General features: G+C 38.1%; 1 protein-coding gene across 2 annotated transcripts in view; it reads left to right on the forward strand.

Annotated features, from left to right (window-relative positions):
• Positions 1–18,961, forward strand: part of LOC107538094 (histone-arginine methyltransferase CARM1-like) — a 180,638-nt gene that overhangs the window by 46,974 nt on the left and 114,703 nt on the right. For both annotated transcript variants that reach the window (XM_087823164.1, XM_087823165.1), the window contains exon 2: positions 10,805–10,930. In XM_087823164.1, coding sequence (XP_087679290.1) covers positions 10,805–10,930 — 126 coding nt within the window. The remainder of the gene's footprint in view (positions 1–10,804; positions 10,931–18,961) is intronic.

Raw genomic sequence — 18,961 nt, forward strand, 5'->3', positions numbered from 1 at the left:
CTTTGAATTTATTTGTCTTTTACATACCCCTGGCTCTTGTAGTTCTGTTAATATGGTCTAGTCTTTAACGTTTCTTGCTTAATTTATTTCGAATTGTTTTATATTTTTGTTGCTATTTAAAATAGAATTATACATGTAATGGTGTTTTGAGTGGGCTGATATATATAGAACAACTATTTAGTAATTTTATTTTGTAACCAGTTTCCATTCTCACCTCTCTAATTAGCGTAAGATTTATTCTTTCAGATCCACAATCAAACCACCTCCTTTCTAATATTTAAACCTCTTGTTTATTTTCATGCTTCAGTACATTGGTTAGAACTCTGAAAACAATGTCAATTAATAGAGATTTGTGCAAAGTCTTTGGTTGGTGTTATTTTTTACTTGAAATTAATTTCAAACTTAAACCCAGTATTGACTTTTTGTTTAATACAAATATTTCTTATTGTAATAAAAACTTATCCCAGGTTGCTAAAAGTTTTATTTTAGCGAAAGCTTTTGGCTTTTCCCTCCTGCTCTTTATTTTCTCTACTGATAAAATGTACTACTTATTTGCCTTCAACATGTTAATATGATATTAATATTAATGACCAGAGGAGTTGCTAATCATATGGGACCTAGAGCCAGCCTGCCTGGGTTCGAATCCTATCTCTACCATGTAAAAGCTTTGTAACCGTGGCATTTCTCTGCTTGCTGCAGCCTCCGTTACTCACTGGTAAAGTGAGGACTTGAGCAATACTTCAGGGTTGCTGTGAAGACTAGGTATTAATGCATATAAAGTTCTTAGAACAGTGCCAGGTAAATGTGAGCATCATAATCATCATTTTTGTTGAGTTTGGACTAACCTTTATGCTATTATTTTATTATATTATGAATAAAAAGCATAGTTATAGAAAGGTTAACTAATATGTCTAAGGAGATAAAGCTAGGAAGTGTTCTCACCAAGATTTAAACCTAGGTCATCCCCATCTTGCCTCCGTACCCATTTTTTATTTATTTTGGGAGCATCGTTGTCAAGCTTACTATTGTCTTATATTGGCTTTGTAAATGATTTAGGTAGTAGTCCATCTTTTCCTCTGTTCTGGACCAGTGTAAGTAGCCGAGAAGCTACCTCTTCCTCAAATGTTTGATGCAATCTTCTTGTAGACCATCTGGGCTCCATAGTTCATTGGGAGGAATTTCTGCAGTGCTTCAGGATTTGTCTCAGGGCCCAGAGGAACAGTCTTCATCTGCACGGAGGGAACCAACGCGTAGGGGCTGCGTGTTGCGTGTAAGGGACTGCGCTGGGGATTGCTGGGGAAAGACGAGAGGAAGGCATCCGAAGGGGGCTCACCGATTAAGCGGGACCTAGGATGCTTCAAAAAGACCAGGTAAACCGTATGGCAAGACATTAAGATAGTGAAGAAGGTTTTAAAAATTGAAAAATAAAAAAAGAAATTACAATGAAAGGAGGGCATGCTTCCTCAGTCCTTGGAAAGGGTGATTCTTCTGGGTAGAGCGATGCCACAGCCCTCACGGGGCAGGCGGGGTTCGCAGAGCTGAGCAGCCCAGGTGGGAGAGAGCCTAAGCAAACCCCAGGCCTCAGCCTCGGGGTTCCTGCGTCCAGTGAGCAGAAGGAGCCCCACCTCAAGCTGGAGGGCAGAGAGGGCAGGCGCTCAGCTAAGGTAGGGGCTGCTCAGGTGCCCATTTCTCTTTGTGCTACAGGCAACTGTTGGCCAGTCACAGGGCAACCTGAATTGCAGCAGATCAAAACCTTTTAAAATCCCTAGTCCGATTGCCCTGTGCAGATTGATGTATGAACACTCATTACTCCGCCTGCAGACCACGTGGGCCTGCTTACTGCTCACTTCCAGACCTGCCCTGCTCACTCCTGACGTGTTCATTCACGGGCCTTTTACAGAGGCCGTTCCCTTTGCTTGGAACCACCCCTTCCTCTTCTTTCCTTTCTTCGTGGAAGGCTCTTATTTTTCTTCCAAGGCTCGAGTCCAGTGTAATGTCCCCTCTGAGGGATCTCCCAGACAAAATGAGTTGCTTGTTTCTCTAGGGTGCCACTGTGTTTGAACAGACCCCTTCTCCTTGGACTGCAAGCTCACTCCAGGCCGTGTCTCTGTTTATTTATTGCCAACCGACAGTGACTGGCTGATAGCAGATGCTCGTGTTAGCTGCACGTGCATGTGTGAATGAATTCCCAAACTGAGGCTCGCAGACATCTGGTTCCACCATATCAGCTGCAGGGCAAAAACAAAAATGAATCTGTAGAACAGCTCTTGACAGCCAAGTCAATTATTTTATACTTTTTCATTGGAAGCTCCCACTTTTCTTTGTTGTTATAGCTGGTGAAACCACATCGGAGCAATTATCCCCGACTGAGTGAATTCAAGAGGATAGTTTATAAACTCTAGAAACCACAAGGAGAAAGCTGATGATCTGAGAAGACTCTACCCAGAAAGAACGTAGACGCCACAATAGTTAGCTTCCCTAAAGAGACATTCACGATGAAATTAAATTTAAATCCGAGAGAAGCAGCTTATTCAGGGAAAGTAGGAAGAATTTTACATTCTTATGGAGAAATGAGGAAGTGAACGTTTTCTTGACCTCAAATCATAATTGGAAAAATATTTTATAAACCAAACGATCTAAACCACTTGTCAGAGTTGAAAGAAAAAAAAGTCAGCGAAAACTACCAAGTGTTTGACTGTCACGTTGACATTTGTAATGCTCTGAGCTTTCATTTTCTTTGTTTTATGTGATTTAGGAAGTGACCAAGATTTTATGACTGTATTGATTCAGTTGTTTAATTCAATAAGCATCATCAATCATAAACTGTGTGCTGAGTGCTGGGCTGGAAACAGTAGACATGAATTTGATAGGAAAGAGTTGAGATTTTATAAAGGACAAGATGTAACGACAAGTCACCTTCCTGCTTTGAGAAATTCCTGGGCAAGCTGAAGGATTACTCAGACAAGCATTGCAAATAAATTTAAGGGAACAGTAGGTTCCTAGAGAAGCTGCTAGGGAAGTGACATACTCTTTCATTAAAGGCAGAATGAAATGTTACTTCCTTCTGATTTGAGAATATTGGTCACAGAGGTGTTTAAAATTTCATTATGGAGTTGGTTTCAGTGTTTATTTGTTCTTTCTACTGTGATCATGTGTGGGGAGAAGGGTGTGGAAGAAAAGAGGGAATTGTTAAAAGAATTTTTAAACTGACTCAGAGGCTTTCTTCGTTTTTAACAGTGGATATGGCACATAGGCCACATGTGTCTGAACTGGGGTGATGCTGATGGTGGTTCCAGTCAAACTGACCATGCGTGGTCCCTGCTGCGCACCAGGTCCTCCGGGGGAATCAGAGATAAGGAGGAGTACTCACTGGCCCTGGACAGTCCGATATCTTGCCAAATGGCTAAAAATGGAGTATAAATGAGAAAGTAAGCTAATTACTGTAAGAGGTGCAGAGCGCTGTTGGGTTAGTGAAGTGAGGGAGATAGCATATGCCAGTTGTGGGGCAATCAGGAAAGGTGCCATTTGAATGAACATTAATAAATTAAGTAATATTTTTGGTGCCAGAAGGGGAGATTTAATACTTCAGAAGTCCTGGTCTTTTATTTCACATTTCTTCTGACACCATAGTTATAAGCCCTTTTTGGAGAGCAGCTGATAGGTGGTTTGGCTGGAGTGTGGCATAGGTTTGTTTAGAGAGCTAGAGGTTAGTTGGGTGGAAGCAGGAATTCACTGGAGGGATTTGCAGTTTCCGGCAGGAGGGTCTGTACTTTCATATTCAGCAGGGGGACCTTTGAAGGTCTGAGCAGAGCATTGCAATGGCTGCACACGCTCTTCATTAATGTAACCTGGCAGCTGGGAGGAGTGTGAACTAATTTTCAATTGCAGGAGCAGATAGCAGTGGAGAGACTGTCACAGTTGTCCGGTTAAGATGTCATGAAACCATAGAATGAGCAATGTCAAGGGACTCAGGTGAAGAGTTCTTAGACTCGACAACAAAAGATGACTCATAAAAAGAGAAATTGATAAATCGGATGTCATCAAAATTTAAAACTTTTGCTCTATGAAATTCTGTTAAGAGAAAGAAAAGACAAACTATAGAATGGGAGAAAATATTTGCAAACCACATGTCCAACAAAGGACCAGTATCTAGAATATATGAAGAACTTTAAAAACTCAGTAGTAATAAACAGAAACAATCCAATTTGGAAATGAGTAAAGCACATAAACAGACATTCACTGAGGAGGGTATACAGATGGTAAGTAAGCACATGAGAAGATGTTCAGCGTCATTAGCCATCAGGAAAGTGCAAATTAAACCCACAATGAGAGATCGCTACACAACTATAAGAATATCTAGAGAAAATGATGACAACCCAAATGTTGTTGAGGATGTAGGAAAAACGACTCGTTTATTGCTGATGGGAATGTTAAATGGATCATAATTTGGTAGTTTCTTAGAAAACCATATGTTTAATTTACTATCCTTCTGAAAGTTCAAGAAACGATATTCACATAAAGGTGATCAACAGGAAAGTATTGAGGTCAAATTCCAACAGTTACTGTAAGAAAAAATGGCAGTAAGGGGTAACATTCCTACCAACAATGCAAGCATGCTAGAAAGACATGCTCCAAAAATATTTCTGTAAGATTAATTTGCAAAACAAATTAAGAGACGTTAAGAAAATTATACAGGACATTAAAGAATTACATAAATCAGAATCAGGAGAACTCAGTAATGAAGTGACAGAATTCAAGAGATAATTAGAAATAAATAGTTAAACATAAAATAATTTTAGAAATGAAAGCTAAATTAGAAGGAATAAGAAAATATATCAAATAAAGGAGAAAAATAGAAAAAATTTTAAATATAAAAGGAATTGTAAAAAGAGATAAAGAGGATTCAAAAGAAAGTTACAGATTAATCAAAGAACTTACATGTTTATAAGCATAACCCATGGACACAGACATTGGTATGGGGAAAGCCTGGGGGTGGGGTGGATGTGGGGTGGAGGGGATCAGTGGGGATAAAAAGGGGACATCTGTAATATTCTCAACAATAAAGATAAGGAAACATAAAACAGAAGTTACAACTGTTGAAGATAAGCAAAGAAATTCCAACATACATGTAAGAGTGTCTGACGCAGACATCAGAGTGAACTCAAACAAAAATGTTAAAATCATCATTGTGAATTTTTTGCCAAAATAAATTGAAAACATATTGAAAAAATGTACTTTACACCTGAAAATACTGACCTAGAATGACTAGCATAAGACACGTTCTGGTAAAAATTACAGGTCTTTAAAGAAAGGGAAACAAATCTTTTAGATACCTAGACAATGTGAGTATATAGTTGTAAGAGAGAAACTTGGATTATCATTAGACTTTTTGATGCTATATGGGAGAAGAGAATGAGTAACATCAGATCCTGAAAGAGAGAAAATGTGAGCCAAGGATTTTATATCCAGAAAAACTGACCTTCAAAAATAAAAAGACAAAGACAGCTATTCATATGCAAAAATTTGGGGAATATTGTTGCCATGACCCTTCCTAAGGAATCTTCTAAAGAATTTGTTTCCATGAGTCCTTTCTGAGATTCTACCAAAGGACGACTTTGGACAACCGAAATGACTAGAGACATGTACATAGGACTGTTGGTGAGCACGAAATTGTTATTAAACGAGGGCCCAAAGGGGGGACAGTGTTACTAGGCAATGGCTGTATGATTGGCAGTGTAGACTTAGTAAAATTGTAAATCAAAATGTAGAGGAAGGGGGATAACATTTGCAAAACAAGACAAAACCAAACCAAAACAACCAGACAAGTATGTTATTCCGAGACTAATGTCGTGGAAGTCCCTTTTCCATCTCCGTGTCTCCCTCTCACATATGGCAGCTACCCCAATTCTGAAACCACCTCCAAACCCTTTTTTCCCTTTTTCTGCTTACCTTCCCATTCTCTTCATTTCTCTTCTGCTGTTAACATTTGGCCCCTTTCAACCTGAACCAATGAATCCGTTTTTGGTTTTCTTCACTACTATTCCTTTAGCAAGCAGAGGCCCAGAATCTAATCTTTCAAATACAAAATTCTCCGTACCAGGTGGAGGAGGGGAAGAAGCTATGATTATATCATTTATTACTATTTTTTCATATCTCCTAGGAGATTGTGTTCTTAATATGATCAGTACTGATGCCTAATTTTAATATTTAGATATCTTGGAGTTCCATAATCCTATTCTTTTTCCCCCCACTCATGTTCTGTGGTTAAATTTGTTTAAAATAATAACTGCACAATTGTCTATATGCTTTACTCCATCTATGTATGTGCTGCTATCTGTACCATCATTTTTTTTTTTATATATCTTTATTGATTTCAGAGAGAGGAAAGGAGAGGGAGAGAGAGAGATAGAAACATCAGTGATGAGAGAGTCATTGATCGGCTGCCTCCTGCACGCCCCCGACTGGGGATCGAGCCCACAACCCGGGCATGGGCCCTGACCAGGAATCGAACCGTGATCTCCTGGATCCTAGGTTTACGCTTAACGGCCGAGCCATGCCCGGCCGGGCTGTACCATCATTTTTTACTTACCTGTTTCTAGGAAATACATTTCTTAGGTACACTAACTTCCTGTTTCTAGGTATGAAACTATTGAAAGGGTCACTCAGCAGAGACTTGGCATAAGTGCTGTATTATTAGGTAATGAGTACTCTTCTCTCCAGGAATTTATATATAAAAATATATTTTAGAACCTCTGTTCTAGACCATTCCTGATATGTAATATTCTTGGTCAATTTGTGCTGTCGTTTTCCTGTGGAGACTGAATTTATTCATTTGCATAGGCTCAAAGAAGAGGGGTATATATAGATGGAGAAGTAAGGAATTGGGGTTAATAAACGCAAGGACGATTCTCTTTCCCTGACCCTGTGGCATTTTCCATATTCACCTGTCTGCACTTGTAAAATGGGTAGATCCTGGATTTCTTTGTGTGCCTTTGGAAGTTTTTTCAGATAGGCTGAGGAGGAGAATACAGTAAGGCCCCTGGATCTGCCATCATTGTGATTTTCTTTTTCTGGGAGAACAGGTAGTTTCCTCAAGGGAATGACGTGGCTCTAGGCTTTCTAAAGCGGACTCAGTTTTGTGCACAGGAACTTACTGTGCTTGTTACTTTGCTGCCACCAGCAATCTGGCCTTGCCCTTTGAAGGAGTAGCAAAGAGTGTCACTGATGAGAGCTGAGTCCAAAAGCACAATGACAGTAGCCCTGTCCAGTGTGGCTCAGTTAGTTGGAACATCGTTTCGTGCATTGAAAGGTGGCGGGTTTGATCCCAGGTCGGGGCACGTGTGGGAGACAACCCACCGATGTCTCTCTCTCACACTGATGTTTCTTTCTCTCTCCCTCTCTCTCTCTCAAATCAATTTTAAAAAGCACACAAAGAAAACAACAACAAACATGTCTTCAGGTAAGGATTAAAAAAACAAAACCAAAGGACAATGATAGTAAATACACAGAAGCAGCCAGCCTTCTGTGCCAATGACAGATGAACTGAGGTGTTTGCAAGGAGTCAGAGTGTGTAGTTATTATTACTAGTAGCAATAACTTGATAGAAAGATAGGTGCCCTGTACCTTAGTACAGTGTGCATTGAAAACGGTGTCCCACCACCCCTTTTGCCCAGTGTAGTAGTATTTCCTGGTCCTGGATTTATGTGTGTTCCTCAACAATTTATTGTATTCCTTCATTTTTCTAATATAAACTCTTTAAATTTAAAAAGACACATTTCTAGATTAATATGACATTCTCTTCTTAAATAGCTACACTTCTTGCTTACATTTCGTTAACAGGACTCACTTGGAATGTTTGTTTTATGTGCTAACATGGTCAAAGGACAGGAAAGGAAATCAACACAAGTTTCTACATTAGCAAACAACATAAGAAAACATTCATTTCCATGAGTGATTTAAAAATTGAGAATGAAAATAATGATTATATTGGATTATATTGGGTACAGTAATTTCTAAGTAAGTATCATTGAAGTACCAATTAATATCTAGTAAATGAAAAAATGTAAAGAATAGTAATACCCACCAAGAATGAGAATGTGGTAAACTATGTTAGTGATGGTAGGGTGTCTTTTGTTACATTGCTTTTTTACCATATGAATAGCTTTCTTGTCTTTTCCGATTCCAAATATAAGTAGTCGCATAGAAAATTCAAACAAGGCAAAATTTTATAAAGGGAAAAATAAAAATGCCCCCGAATCTCTCCATCTAGAGGGACCCACTGATGACATTTGGTGTATATCTTTTTAAACAGCTTTCTACAAAGATAAACACAATATTAAATTGCTACAATAATATTATACATGCTGTTCTGCAACCTGAACACAGAGGTATCATGTTTAACCAACCGTGTAAGTGATGGACTCTTAGCTTTACATTTTCTAGCTATAGCAAACACCTCTAAAATGCACATCCTTGAGTATACATCCATTCACACTTGATAAAGTACATCCTGGAAGAAATTGTTATGAGTAGACTGTCTAGCAAAGAGTACATAGATTTTAAATTTTAAACCATATGGGCAGAAGACATTTTAGGAATATAGAAATTTACATTCCCAGTTATGACACTCATTGTTTTCTCACAGCCTTTTCAATATTTGATACTGTCAACGTATATTTTTAAAAATTTGCTATTGGTATTTTCCAGTTGCCAATTGCCTACGTCCCTCTTACTAACTTTTAAATAGATATGCTTGTTTCTTCATGTCTTTTAGAGCTAAGTGTTTATTGGGGATATTAAGTCATTGTTATGTATGTTGAAAATGTATTCATTTGTAGTTTTTCATTGCTTTTAATACTTTTGTTTAAAATATTAAAATTTTTTTTGCCATAGGTACATTTTAAAATTTGAAGTAGTTACCAGTACTTTCTGGATATTATGACATACTTAAAGAGGCCTTCCCCACCATATTTAAACAGAAGATAGGGAGGAGATAAAGAAAAGAGGAAGTAGGGGTAGGCATTTTGCAATTTATGAAAGTAGGAAAAAATGGCAACTCAATTTATACCGTAATTAAATCACAAACAAACAACAGCAAAAGAAGAAACCTCAGTCTATCTGGTTAAGCAGGACTGAGTCATATAAATTTTGAAACTTTTATCTCTTCTGGGGTGGGATGCAGTCAATTCATAGGGAAATGCTTTTACTAATTCAAAACATATTAAGTATTAGATACTGTGCTAGGTTTTGAGTCAGAGGAAAAAAGACAATCCAAAACATAATAAAATTGCCCTTGCTCACAGAGCTCACAGGCTGTAATAGTCACGTATGTACAAGGAACCGAGGAAGACCAGGGTCCTCCTTCCTTCTTCATTCTATCTTATTATACTTCGGAACTGTAAGAAAAACAATTGGTAAATGCTGATTTCTTGAAAAAAAAATTCTTGTGATTTTAAGAAAACATATTTTTTCAAAGAGCCCTAAACTCCCTTCTTCTGCATCTGTAGTCAGGGCTGCCTCCCTGCAAAGAGACATTGATACCTTGGAGACACTGACTGGGCTGTAATAACAACCTATAATCATGTTTTATGCCAGGAAAATGTTTTCAAAACATCTGCACTATTTAACCAGCCAAGACGTTTCGTGAAAAATACCTGTGAATGCCTCCATCAGGAGGTACTCATTCATTTGAAGTAATGGTTAAAAATATTTGAAAACATTTCATCATCTTAACTCTCTGTGTGTGTTTTGAATGTGTTTGCATGAATGTGCATATGCTTATATGTAACACTGGAATTTTAGATACGATTATGTTTTTAATTATAATTTAATACACATACCATAATTGGTTTTGTAAAGGAGAATGGAAGACATTAAAGACAAAAGCTAAGATCTACTTTATAATGAGAGAAATAGTAACATTCTCTTATTGTTTTAATAGGATTTTAGAAATTATTTAAACTTTATTATTCAGTCTTAACAAAAAGCCTATGAAATAAGCATCAATATTTTCATTTTACATAATGAAAAAATGTGACTTCATGTGATTAGGTGATTAAAGCTCTTTAGTTAGTAAATATCAAAGATGAAAGCAAAACCCAAGGTCATTGCTTTTCCCACCACACTACCACTGCCCCAGTGCTAATGGCATTAGTGACTTAGTAACCAATTATCTATGGATGAATCTCATGAGACCCTAGCCACTTACATAGGCCATTCTTTCAGAAACTAAACTCCCTTTTTATCACACTTGCCTCAGGCAATGTGGTAAGAACAACATGGGCTTTGGAGTCAAATTCAACCCTGGGTTTGCATCCCAGCTCTGCTACTTATTAGCTGTGCATATTTGGACCTAAACTCTGCCTTGTTTTCACCTACAAACATTGGCAGTGAGAATATTTAACAATAGAAATTTTTGTGATATCTTTGGCACTTACAGTAGGTGCTCAAAAATCACCCACAGTGACATTACCTGGACTTTCCTGGGATAGCATCAAGAGATACAAAATGATTTGGGGAATGCAGGAGTGTGGGTAATGGAGCCCTGAACATAAAGGCAAGAGCCAGTAAGAGTCAGTTTTAAGCTGTGTTCACCCACCTGCAAAGAATTTATATCGGCCATAGTTAGAGCCATCTTTTTTATCTCTGATTCTCATATTCCCGTATATCCCAAGAGAAATTGTGTTAAGAAAAAAAGAAATGGGGAGCCTTGAGAACAGGAGAGAAATGTAGGAATGGCACTGATAAACCTTTTGGCAGTGCTCAAAATGGATTTTCCTAATCCCTTTTCTCTTTTCCCCCTTAGCTGATGGCGTCTGTGTCTTTAAATGCCTACTCAACAGAGACACCGAGTGTTGCCGGGTGGGGAAGGAGTCCGTCTTGATCACCCTGGGGTACAGCAGCGCTCTGCTGAAGTTCGAGTCTCATGCTGGTAAGTTTTGTGCTTGTCATGACCCCCTGTCTTTCCTGAAGATGAATCTCCCGATTGGGTGACTTTTCCCTATTACTGATTGGTTGGCTTTTGGCAGCATGTTTCCCGATGTGAGTTGTCATAGATTAAAATAATGATTTAAAATGTGCCCTGGTGCTTACTTGATACCAAGGCTAGAGCACAATCAGCCTTTTGCTAGACCATGAGAACGGTTTTATTCTTAGCCCCGCTTTGGGTCCTCCATCCAGAGCTGCAGGAGAGGCCGCCAAGGATTGTGGCCTCTTCCGTCCGACCTTCCCACTATCACTGATTTTCCTTGAAGAGGATATTTTTTGCAGAAATGTGATTTTCAGTTTCAGTGTCAATCAGAATGATTTCATCCTGTTTTTTGTCTTTGAATCCTTTGTAGAACATTTTTAGATTCTGGACAACAAATGTCAAGCAATAGGGAGGTGTAAATTAAGGTGTAACTAGAACTATTTTAAGAAAAGACTAAAATGTGCTCTGGCCCAGCCGAGCGTGGCTCAGCGGTTGAGGGTCGACCTAGGATCCAGGCGATCGGGGTTCTATTCTGGTCAGGGCACATGCCTGGGTTGTGGGCTCCATCCCCAGTCAGGGGGTGTACAGGAGGCAGCTGATCAGTGACTCTCTCTCTCATCATTGATGTTTCTACCTCTCTCTCTCCCTCTCCCTTCTTCTCTCTGAAATCAGTGGAGATATATTTTTAAAATAAAAATAAAAAATAAAAAAATAAAATAAAAGGTGCTCTGGAAGATTTCCAGCCTGGAAAAGATAATTAGGGCTGACAATGCCTGGGTCTACCTTTGATGGTCGATCATCATTTCTTCAACTTATATATAAATTGTTCCATCTTATGGTGTTAATCCAGAGATGATGCAAAATATTAGCCATGGTACAGGTTCTCCTCTGGGTAGTTAGAATGTCCAAATTTGTTTCATTATGGTAACTCCTTGGGATAAAGAAGTTACCCTGGTATGCTGTTTCTGAACTGACTTGGAGCCAGCCAGAGTGAGGACATTGTTTTATCACATACCTGTTTATCTTTGCATCCCTCTCTTCACCCATCCGTCCATTATTTTTATGATGCTTTTCAGAGTAAATTATAATAACCAGCACATTTCAGCCCCTTATACCTCAACCTGCATATCAGTTACTAGAATTCCAAATTTGTTTATGCTTCTTAGTTTTTCTTTTGTGGTTAAATTTACGTGCATTAAAATATACAAATCTTCATGGTTGCCAGCGTTCCTGAAAGTTACTTATGCTCTTTCCCAGTTATTCCTTCCTCCCATCCTTCCAGAAAGAAGCACTGTTTTTATTTTTATTTCCCCCTCTATGGATTAGCTTTGTCTTTTCTAGAACTTTCTATAAATGAACTAATTCAGTATATACTTTATTTAATCCATGTTGTTACAGGTATTAGTCGTTTGTTCCTTTTTATTGCTAAGTAGTGGTCACAGTTTGTTAATCCATTCTCATTTTGGTAGACATTGAAACTCTTTCCACTTTTGGGCCATGAGCAATAAATATTCTCATACCCATCTTATTTGTATGTGATTTTTTTTCTTTTTCTTTTTCTTGGATCAGTACCTAGGAGTAAAATTGTTGGGTCATAGAGAAAGTGAATGCTTAGTTTTATAAGAAATAGCCAAATTTCTTTCCAAGGTGATTGTAACATTTTGCACGTCCATCAGTAATGGACAAGAGTTCTGGTTGTACCACATCTTTGCCAACATTCAGTCTTTTCAATTTCCATTCTGTTGGTTGCATTGTATCTCATCGTGGTTTTAATTTACATTTTGTTGATGACTAATGATGTTAAGCACTTTTTCATGTGCTTATGAATTAAAATTGCTTGCCTGTTACTAATTGGTTGTTTATCTATGGAGTTGTTATTCTTTATATATGATACCAGGCGTGTGTCAGATAAATAATTATGGGTGTTATCACCTAGTTTATAGCTTCCTTCTTTATTTTCATAATGATATCTTCTGTTAAGCAGTTTTAAGATTTGATGAAGTCCAGTTTATCATTTTTTCTTTCTTGTTTATTGCATTGTGTGTCCTAAGAACTCTTTACCTACCCTCAAGTAGTGAATGAGTTTTCCTATATTTCCTTATAGCTTTATATTTTTGGTATATAATCCATCTTATTTTTATATGGTATGAGGAGCCAAAGATTATTTTTAGACCGTATGGATAAACAGTTATTCTAGCAGTGTTTATTGAACAGACTTTTGCAAGTCAAATAACTGTCTGTAGACTTGTTCTATTTTGGAGCGCTCTGTTCTGTTCGTTGATTATCCTATGCCAGTATCTATCATGTTGTCTGAATTACCTTTAAAGTAATACTTGAAGTCTGGTAGTTTGAATCTTCCAACTTTGTTGTTCTTTGTCAAGATTGTTCTGGATATACATATATATTTAAATATATCTTTATTGATTTCATAGAGAGGAAAGGAGAGGGATAGAGAGATAGAAACATTAATAATGAGAGAGGCATTGATCCACTGCCTCCTGCATGCCCCCGACTGGGGACTGAGCCCACAACCCGGGCATGTGCCCTGACTGGGAATTGAACCCCGATCGCCTGGATTCTGGGTCGACTCTCAACCGCTGAGCCACGCCTGCCTGGGCTGTCCTGGATATTTTTGATACTTAGCATTTCCATATACCTTTTATAATTAAGTTGCCAATTTCTACAAAAGTGCTTGATCTAATTGTGCTTGAGATTGATCAATTTGGTGGGAAGTGTCATTTTAACAGTATTAAGACTTTCATTCATTGGTGAGCTGAAGACAGCTCATACTAAATCACAAGAGACCAGTATTAAAATTTCAGGAATTTGACAGCTTGAAATTAGCGGGGGGTGAGAAAATTTATACCACAGAAATTGGCAAACTCCATAAACAGGGAGCTCTTTTGTTTTGTGGGGAGAATCAGTTGTTAAATGTTTACCAACATGCCATGGCTTCCAGTTCAGGAATTGGGTATTTCTCTCCATTATTTAGGTCTTTAATTTTCCCCAGAAATGTTTTATAGTTTTCAATGTGGAAGTCATATACAACTTTTGACAAATTTATCCCCAAATGTTTTGTTTTTGAACCTATTAGAAATAAAAACTTGAAAACACACAATTGTCTGCTGTGAGTATATAATAAATAAATTAATGTTTAATATTAATCTTGGATACTATTTTTTTAATTCACTCACTAGTCCTAGTAGTTATAGTTTATATTCGTTAGCACTTTCTTTATTAAAAAATCTTGTCATCTGCAAATAGAGACAGCTTTAATTCTTATCTTTATGCCTTTTTATGTTTTTTCTTGACTTTTTGAAATTCTTATCACCTCCAATACAATATTGAATAGACCTGAGAGAGCAGTTGTCCTTGACACTGTCCTAATTATAGGGTTCCAGAAAGTCACCATTAAGTGTAATGTTGTATATTTTTGCAGATGCCCTTGATCAGATTGGGGAAGTTCCTTTCTTTCCTTAGGTTGCTGGATATTTCTATCATAATTGGGCATTAGATTTTGTTAAATCTTTTTATGGATCTATTGAGATTACCATATTCTATGAATTTTGTGAATTGCTTACTATAAAATAGTTTGTGTTGAATTGGTACTATTTGTCCCCTAAATGTTTGATAGAATTCACCCATGAATCATTAAGGCTTGAAGTTTTATCAATGGGAATAAAATCGATACAGGAATCTTCAGTTTCCTCCTGTGTCAATCTTATATTTTTTATTCTTTCATGGAATTTTTCCATTTCATCTAAGATGTCAGGTTTACTGGCAAATTTATTTATAATTTTCATATTATGCTTTTAATTTTATAATATCTGTAATAATATCTCCTATTTCTTCTCTAATATTGGTTTTTAATGTCTTCTCTTTTTTTCCTGATCAGCCTAATTAGAGATGTATCAGTTCTTTATCAGTTCTTTTAACAAATCACCTTTTGGTTGCACTGTTTTCTCTATTGTTTATCTATTTTCTATTTCACTAATTTCTTTAAAAAATGGGAAATTTGGGGGGAGGACTATGTAATTGAACATAACTAAGAGCAAAATATCTTTTTTCTTATTATAATCATTTTAACTTATTATCTCATTTAACACACCAACCACTTGAGGAAGAATTTAATTGGATCATCTTACTGATTAGGAAACTGAGATTCCAAAAAAATTAGTCACTTTCTCAGGGTAATATGACTGATATTAACTGACCTAGGATTCAAGTCCACAGCTAACAGACTCTTCCCATACTACCACAGATGGTCCCTGGTGAGAATATTTAGTTTTAAGAAAGAAATAGCCAGTGAAAGAATAGGGAGAAATTGTGCAGGATGAAGACTGAATGGAAAACCTTTTTTCTAATGTGTTCACAGTTAGAACACTTAATGCTCAAGGAAGTCTTGCTAATTAACTCTGCATAAAATGCATATTTCCACAATGTCCATGTTTCAAGCATAGGATACTGTTCAGAGTTGGTACCTAGAGTCAAAACAGACCTGGGAATTTTATTTTTTCAGGGGCTCTCAAATTGGACTGCCTTCACTTTCTGGACAAAAACTTTTCTTTCAGTCTTCAAATTGCAGTGAAATAGAAATTTTGAGATTCCAGTAGACAAAGTCCAAAGATAGGGGGATACATTTCACTCCCTATCACATCCAGAGGCTAAAAAGTTTGCATGCACTACCTGCACTGCTTTCTGCCCTCTACTTAGGAGAATCTTAAATAGCCTGGATAGTCATGAAGCCCAGAACCCACATGGCTCACTCAGTGTTGGGGGCCAACCACAGGAGTCTATTGATCCTGCACAAAGGCCCCTGTAAGTAATATCTGATGCCTTATCTGACAAGGAGAGAGAGTGAATTGACCCTTTTCATTACATTCTTTGATACAGAGATTTTGGGCTCAGTAATGAAATTCGGACTCAATTTGCTTTTGCCTAATATAGAATACAAATGATTAAGGTTCTACTTAATTTGTTTATACCAATCAAAAAAGCAAGAAGGAAAATTTCTAAGGGAGCTCGTAGGTGGGACTAATTCTGATATCATGAATTCTTTATTGGTTCAGTGTGTAACCTGTATTTCAGGAATGAGCACAAAGACCTTGGAACACCTCGCTTTACAACACTGTCTATAACTGATCAGTCTCATGTGTTCTGTAAGAAGGAAAAGTAATTGATGCCAAGAATTTCAGACTCTACTTGAGAATTTTCCCAAGGGTGCCTTATGCCATCTTCCTATTCTGGAGTTCTTGTGCTTCTTGATTTCTGCTAAGAGTGAATCTCAGCACCAAATGGATTGCAAGTACAGATGCTTGCAAATTAATGGTCCTCCTTAGCCTAATTTAATAATAGTTTTCAAAAGCAGTAAAGGTCCCTGGGGAGTTGGTTGCCTGTCTGATTTTCCTGGCCCTAGAAACTGAACAAGCCAAACAGCGGATCTCTCATTCTGGATCTGTCAAGGCAGGTTGTGATGCGAAGGACTGGGGTCCACAGCTGTGGGCGGGTAGTGTGGCAAGGAAGGAGCAAGCTGGCTGTGACTCAGGGGGTCCCAGATGGCCCAGATCCCAGGTGGCAGTGGGATCGTGATTGCCCTTTGTCAGCCTGGGTATTGACAGAAAAGTTGTCTGGTGGTGTCACTGCCCATCAGACACGATCGCTACGTTTTTGAGATGTGCTTTGCTTTTCTGGAGTAAGAGGATGTGGCATTTGAAATGTGAGGCTGCTATTTTATATTTAGAAGTGAACAGCTGCCAATTATCTGTAACTTGGGTAGGAAAGAAAATCCAGCTTTATTGGGAAGTTGACCGGTAGTGATAATTGGGCATCTCTAGGAAAGGAATGATCAAATATCCAAACATACCTCTGAGAAATCTTCCTTTCCTTTCTCCTTTCCTTCTTCAGAATTGTGACTCTGTGCTCTCCAAGCCTGATTTGGTCACACGTCGAAACGAATAATCTCCAGTAATCTCAGAGACCACTGTGAAATCCAGCACATTAAAATTCATTGTATTTTAGAAGCAGTGGGGATATTTAATAATAACAGATGTCAACAGAAGAAAAAAGTTTTAATTAAATGGACTTACAAATGTGTAGCTCACATTTTAAGGGGACACAGACAGTTAATAAATGAACATGCACAGTGAAAGTAAACCAGGGAGAAGAGGCAGAGGATGGCTGGGGACTCAGTGTGTGTAGTGCCCGTAGGTGTGTCTGAGGGAAGCCTCAGCGATCGGTGCCGGCACACAGAGCCCTAGGGGAGGAGGGGAGGAGCAGAGCCGTGCGTGTGCCAGGGCCGAGGGGGCCCAGGCAGCGAGCAGAACCACCAAGGCCCCAAGCGGGACGTGTTTGCAGAATGGCACTAGGAGCAGAGGCCCAGATGCCGGGGAAGGGGAACGATGAGGTCAGAGAGCAGGAGGCAGCCCAGGGGAGGCCCCGGAGAGCACGCTGAGCGCCCTGGTTTTATTCGGAGGGAGCTGGGCAGCATGCGAGGCTTAAGCAGAGGCCCGGCACCGTCTGAGCGCTGTTTCATTTTTTATGGACTTATTAAAGGTGTGTATTTATACCTTCTCTCTTAATTCTGACAGCAACCCTGTGAGGTTGGTATATTATTACTGTTTATTCCCATTTTAAAGCGAAGACACTAAGGCTCATAGGTTCAAAGGAAGCTGCCCAGGGGACAAAAAGAAAAAGTAAGGCTCCCGTTCCTTCAGCAGCTTCCAAACTGCCCCTTCACTTGTCACCGGTTGATGTTTAATCTAGAAAACTCATATATTTAATTGTGATGGTAACACAACCATGGGGAAGCCAACTTTTATCAGCTTTTCAGTCACAGAGAAAAAGATCCTGGTGGACCTCAATCTGGGAGTTTATGAATCAAGGGAAACTTTCTTTGTTCTTTTTTATTTTGAAAAATATTTCCAATTTAGAAGTTTCATAAATATAACCGAGAATTTCTGGCTACCCTTGAAACAGATTAATTAATTTATAATATTGTCACATTTGATCTATCGATTTGTATATGTGTACATCTGTAAACACATACTATCATTTTATTTCTGAAACCATTTGAGACTAATTTGCATATGTCATACTCCTTTACTCCTTAGTACTTCACAGAACTAGAATATTCTCTTTTGTAACCACAGCAGAGTTACCAAGTTCAAGAATTTAACATCTATACAATATATTTAATCTACAGTTCATAGTCCAATTTCATGAGTTGTCCCAATAATGTCCTTTATAGCATTTTCTCTCTCTAGTACTACATCTGGTCTAGGATCCTGTATTGTGTTTAGTTGTCATGTCCCTTTTAGACCCCTTTCAGTGACATTGAGATATTTGGAAAACAGGGATCAGTTGTTTTATAGAATATTCCCCAAATAGAGTTTTTCTGTTTCCTCATGAAAAGATTCAGATTATGCATCCAGTCAGAAAACTACATACCTGATATTGTGTCCTTCTCAGGATGTCCCATCAGGAATACTACCCCTTGTTGGCAGGATGAGTTTTGATCACTGGGTGAGGCATTTTCTGCTTTCTCCACTGTATAGTTACTATGCTTTCCCTGTCAGATATAAATAGTAAGGCGTATGGGTGAAGGCACTTTGGTATCATGCAAATATCCTGTTCCTCATCAAACAGCCCAAATTTAGTATATATTTATTATCTATTACTTTGATATGAAGTTGATTTTTTTTTTTTTTTGGTATGTTAACCTTGTATTCTGCAATCTTGCTAAGTCACTTAGCTCTTACAGGTTTCTTTTATAGATCCCTAGGATTTTCTATATAAATGATTATATTATCTGTGATTAGAGACCGTTTTACTTTTTCCTTTCCTACCTCTATGTTTGTTTGTTTGTTTGTTTCTTGCTTATTGCACCAGCTAGGCCCTCTAGTACAATGCTGCAGAGAAGGAATTAGATGGGCATCCTTACCTTGTTTGTGATCTCAGGAAAAGCATTCGGCTTTCACCATTAATTGTAGGGTT

This window comes from Miniopterus natalensis, chromosome 12, assembly GCF_054644295.1.
Source record: "Miniopterus natalensis isolate mMinNat1 chromosome 12, mMinNat1.hap1, whole genome shotgun sequence".
Lineage (NCBI taxonomy): Eukaryota > Metazoa > Chordata > Mammalia > Chiroptera > Miniopteridae > Miniopterus > Miniopterus natalensis.